General features: G+C 33.0%; 1 protein-coding gene across 1 annotated transcript in view; it reads left to right on the plus strand.

Moving 5' to 3' along the window:
- Window positions 1-682: 682 nt before the first annotated feature.
- The window catches only part of LOC116846433 (Golgi phosphoprotein 3 homolog sauron), a 9,025-nt gene continuing 4,949 nt past the window's right edge, over window positions 683-4,758 (plus strand). The window contains exons 1-3 of the mRNA XM_032820234.1: window positions 683-1,520; window positions 2,309-2,555; window positions 2,809-2,984. Of these exons, the coding sequence (XP_032676125.1) occupies window positions 1,248-1,520; window positions 2,309-2,555; window positions 2,809-2,984 (696 nt within the window). The 5' untranslated portion in view covers window positions 683-1,247. The remainder of the gene's footprint in view (window positions 1,521-2,308; window positions 2,556-2,808; window positions 2,985-4,758) is intronic.

A 4,758-nucleotide genomic window follows, 5' to 3' on the forward strand; every position in this document is an offset into this window, starting at 1 on the left:
GTGCGATAGCCCTAAGTCATTCAGTGGTCACTGCTTTTTATATTATCTCTAAGGGCTATCGCACACAAATTGACATAACTGCATATGCATAGCATAAGACCGTATGTACCAATGAGCATCGAGTATTAAGTCGCCATATTAGTGTTCGATGCTTAATATTCGATGCTCATTGGTCCATACGATCTTATGCTATGCATATACAGTTATGTCAATTTGTGTGCGATAGCCCTAACTTTTAATTTAGATTGTATCATATTCTGCCCACTCTCGACTATACTATAAACCAGACAAGGATAAGAGAGGAAACAAGGAATCTCTCTCTCACCCCGCACGCCTCAAGAGGCAGCGCGCATTCCAGGTAGTATATATTTCATAGCGTTTTTCATTGGCAGAATTAGTGCGCACTAAGTGCGCACTAAGGCTTGTTCACAATATGTTATTATATTGAAAGATTGTCTTAAATAAATTATCAAATATTTTTAACCAGTAATATAATATGTATAACATCCGTACGAATCATTTTATTACCTAAAATATTTTTAAATATATATTTAAAACACGATCTTAAATATGAAAATATATTGTAAACAAGCCTTAGTGCACACTCAGTGCGCACCAGTTCTGCCAATGAAAAACGCTATCAGTGCTTACTCCAACTCGAATTATCGTAAACACCCTTTACTTCACTTTAGCTTATTGCACCAGTGTAGCAGTGCAGCTGAAAAGAACAGACCTAGTGTATATGTATACATGTATGTATATACGACAATCTTACAAGTTCAGCGGGCTAAATGTTAGTTTTATCATACTCGTACTGCCACTCTAATCATCATTTTTACTTGCGCGTCATACATACGCCACGTTAAATCGCGTATAACCACGACACGTTTACATAGAAGGTAACAGAGAGTGAAGGAGAGAGAAAAGCAAGAAAGGATAGAGGGAGAGAGATAGTGAGAGAGAGAAAGGAGAACGGCTGGCCATCTTGGAAAAGAGACATGTCGCTTTGGGATAAACGTCAACAGCGGTATTGTGTTTACCGCATGACACACAAGTTCGTCAGCTTGCTGTAAGAATCGGTTGACACGATTATCATTGACGACGACGACCGCGAGGATCGCGTCGTCGCACACGTAGCGTACGAACGACGCGGTGGTGTGTCTGTACTGTCCGCCACGCGGACGTACCCCGAGCATTCCCGAGGTGGTACCGTGGCAAGTTGCCCGTTGTGTTAGTTGCGTCGCACGATGAATCGCGGTGACGGTCTAGTGCAACGACGACGTGTGGTTAACAGTGGCAGCGGCGGTGGCGGCGGTGGACTCGGTCAAGATGGCTCGTGTACAGACCTCGGCACCGGTCACGGCAATGACAAGCTGTCAGGTCAAAACTGTGCGGACGGAGACTGCTCGTCCTCGCAAAAGGATCTCAATTGCAATCCCACCATCGACGAGGACGACGACAAAGAGACACGTCTGACACTTATGGAGGAGGTTCTGTTGCTTGGTCTAAAGGACAAGGAGGTTTGCTGACATTTCAGAAACAAAACCTGAAATTGAAAACATGACGCTTTAGCTGGATGTACACAAGTGGATGCTTTAGCAGATTTGCTCTATGGACTGAATCTGAAATCTCCATTATGATAGATTTAGCCTTGGAATTGACCTTTCAGTATTTTAATTAAAATTTTATCCAGGATTTTGATTCTAATTTATATCTGTTAATTAAATCATCTAAAATGTTTATTGGTATAGAAAAAGAACAAAAGTAGACTTTTTAAAAGCTAATTGTTAATTTCTTCATTATACTTTATGGACTTATGGACTTATGGACTTTATTTATACTGATAAACCATGTATTTCATAAAGATTTCTCATTAATGAGAAAATTTGGTATGTTAATTTAGCATAGGATGGAGTAAATCTATATAATCTCCTTGTGCATGTCTAGAATAAAATTCTATATTTAGTTGTCAACTCTAAAAAAATCGGATTTGTAAGCAGTAGTCTGTTCTTTTCAGCTGCACTGCTGAACTGGTGCAATAAGTTAGAGTGAGAAAACATATTTGTCTCACTTTAACTTATTGCACCAGTTCAGCAGTGCAGCTGAAAAGAACAGATCACAGCAGTTAAACTTCTGTCTATACTCTATAATTTGAAAAGAAGACATCACAGCAAAATTGTGAGCAACTGCTGCTTATTGCAAGAAAAACCAGGTTTTTTTAAGTATCAATGGCTAAGGGAGATCAGTAATATTAGGTGTTTTACTTTAACTGTCTGGAGTTATTCTTAATAATTTTCTTTCTTTGTAGGGCTATACATCCTTTTGGAATGATTGTATAAGTTCTGGACTAAGAGGATGTATCTTAGCAGAGCTTGGCTTCCGGGGTAGAGTGGAACTAGAGAAAGCAGGCATGCGTAAGAAGAGTTTATTGGCAAGAAAGCTTCTTCTGAAGAATGATGCACCTACAGGAGATGTATTGTTGGATGAAGCTTTGAAACACTTAAAGGATACAGATCCACCTGAGACAGTGCCCAGTTGGATAGAATATCTCAGTGGTTAGTTTTTATATTGGTACATTAGTGTAAAAGTTCTTAAAATTTTGGAAAGATCATAAATTAAAAAATTTTTTGGAAGTTAATGTAAATAATATTCTATTTTTATTATTTCAAATAATATGTTTAATGTATTTTGGATAATCTGAAGTGAATTGGGCTTTTATATGATTAAATTGCTTGAAAACTTTTGAGATGGATAGTCTCTAAATCTTTATCTCTAATGTCCATCTTAAGATGTTTTGTGCAATTGCAGGAGAAACATGGAACCCCTTAAAATTAAGATACCAACTGAAAAATGTCAGAGAACGTCTAGCAAAAAATCTTGTCGAAAAAGGTGTCTTAACAACAGAGAAACAGAATTTCTTATTGTTTGATATGACAACTCATCCTCTTACTGATAATCTTGCCAAAAGTCGTCTTGTGAAAAAGGTAAATTATTTATCTCTTTAAATTTTGTATATATTACATTTTAATTGCTTACATGCTTATATGTTATTATATTCATCATTATATTATATTCTGTCTTTCTCTCTTTATTATACAGGATATTTGGTAATTGAAAACATAATGTGTGGATGGTGTACAGGTAAAATAAATCGAATAAAGAAGTCATGTATCATTCGCAAATTTCGCAATAGTTATTAAGATGTTAATGAAACAACATTAGCGAATGAGTATACAAAAAAGTGGTAAAACGAACTTTATGTGTATGTCTAAAGAAGGATAACTTCCAACTTGTGAAAAAGACATTTTTTAAGATCTCGTAGCAATAGTAAATATCAGTTGAGCGAGAGAGGGCGCATATTTCTCTGGCCTGTGTTACCTCGTGTCACACATTACTAGTTGTGTTATTTAATTTGTCGCTATTAGCTAATGTCCAATAATGTTAAGATATTATGTCCAATATTCTAAGAAATAAGACGTTTTTATAAGCTAGAAGTTATCTTTCTTTAAACATACCTACACAGTCTGTCTTATCATTTTTTTGCGCCTATTTACTCATGTTTAATTCCTTAATAATTATTTTTAAAATGGTACATGACTTCTTTGTTCAGTTTTATCTGTTTTATCTGCACATAAGTACATTATACCTTGAAAATTGTTAGACATCCTGTATCTATAATGATTTTAATTATCCTTGGGTAGTGTTATGATATATGAGATACCATACCAGTATAAATATGATATATAATTACTTTGTACACGCATTATAGGTGATTATAATAGTGAGAATATATCGTGTTCAATTATCTAACAGAAATTATGTTTAATATGATCAAATATTTATAGAACGTTATGAATGATTACTCAACAAAGTTTCAAATTTATAATTTTGATTATATATTCTTTTATTATTTCGTAAAAATTTAGATAATTATTAATTACGGTATAGGACTTTTATATTCATTTTAATCCATACTATGCTTCCACGAGAAAATTGTCCCAGGGCACCCTGGATATCTTAAAGAATATATTATATTAATATGCTCGCTACTATAATATTTATTATTTAGGGAATTCTCTTCACACATACAGACGATGTTAAATTTGTTTTCGTGTAATTATATAAAACAGACTTGGTTTGTTTATATGTAGATATATAAGAAAAATGTCGTTGTGTCATACATATGTGATATTGGTAGCAGATATATGTTAAATAAAATTGAAAATATTAAGTTAAGAACCTGAAGTAAGAGATCGATGTGTCACATGTGACGCAGGTAGCGAATGTATTAATTTAATAAATAGAATTTGTTTCTTACAACAAGAATAACTGTTAACACATTGATTTATTTTCGTAACGATAAATAAGTACAGAGTAATTATTTATCAAATATCATGGTATATGAATGTTGACAGAGTTATTTTATACAATCTGAAAAAAAATCTAAAAAATAATTATCTTATCTTTATGTACACACTATTATCTATGTTGATTAGAGAATATGTAGGATTGAAGTGGTAATATAGAGAGAATATAAAGGATTGAAGTGGTGATATAGAGAGAATAACTAAATGTTATTATGTAGTATAATATATAGTATGTAATATAATAATTTATATTAGTGATTTTATTATTATTTATTATTTATTATCTTCTGTTGCTGTTTTAAAAAGATCGAATGTAAATAAATTATATATATTTTATTCAATGTATATATATATATATATATATATATATATATATATATATATATATATA

This window comes from Odontomachus brunneus, unplaced genomic scaffold (genome assembly GCF_010583005.1).
Source record: "Odontomachus brunneus isolate Ranch 3 - 2012 unplaced genomic scaffold, Obru_v1 Obru_scaffold_064, whole genome shotgun sequence".
Lineage (NCBI taxonomy): Eukaryota > Metazoa > Arthropoda > Insecta > Hymenoptera > Formicidae > Odontomachus > Odontomachus brunneus.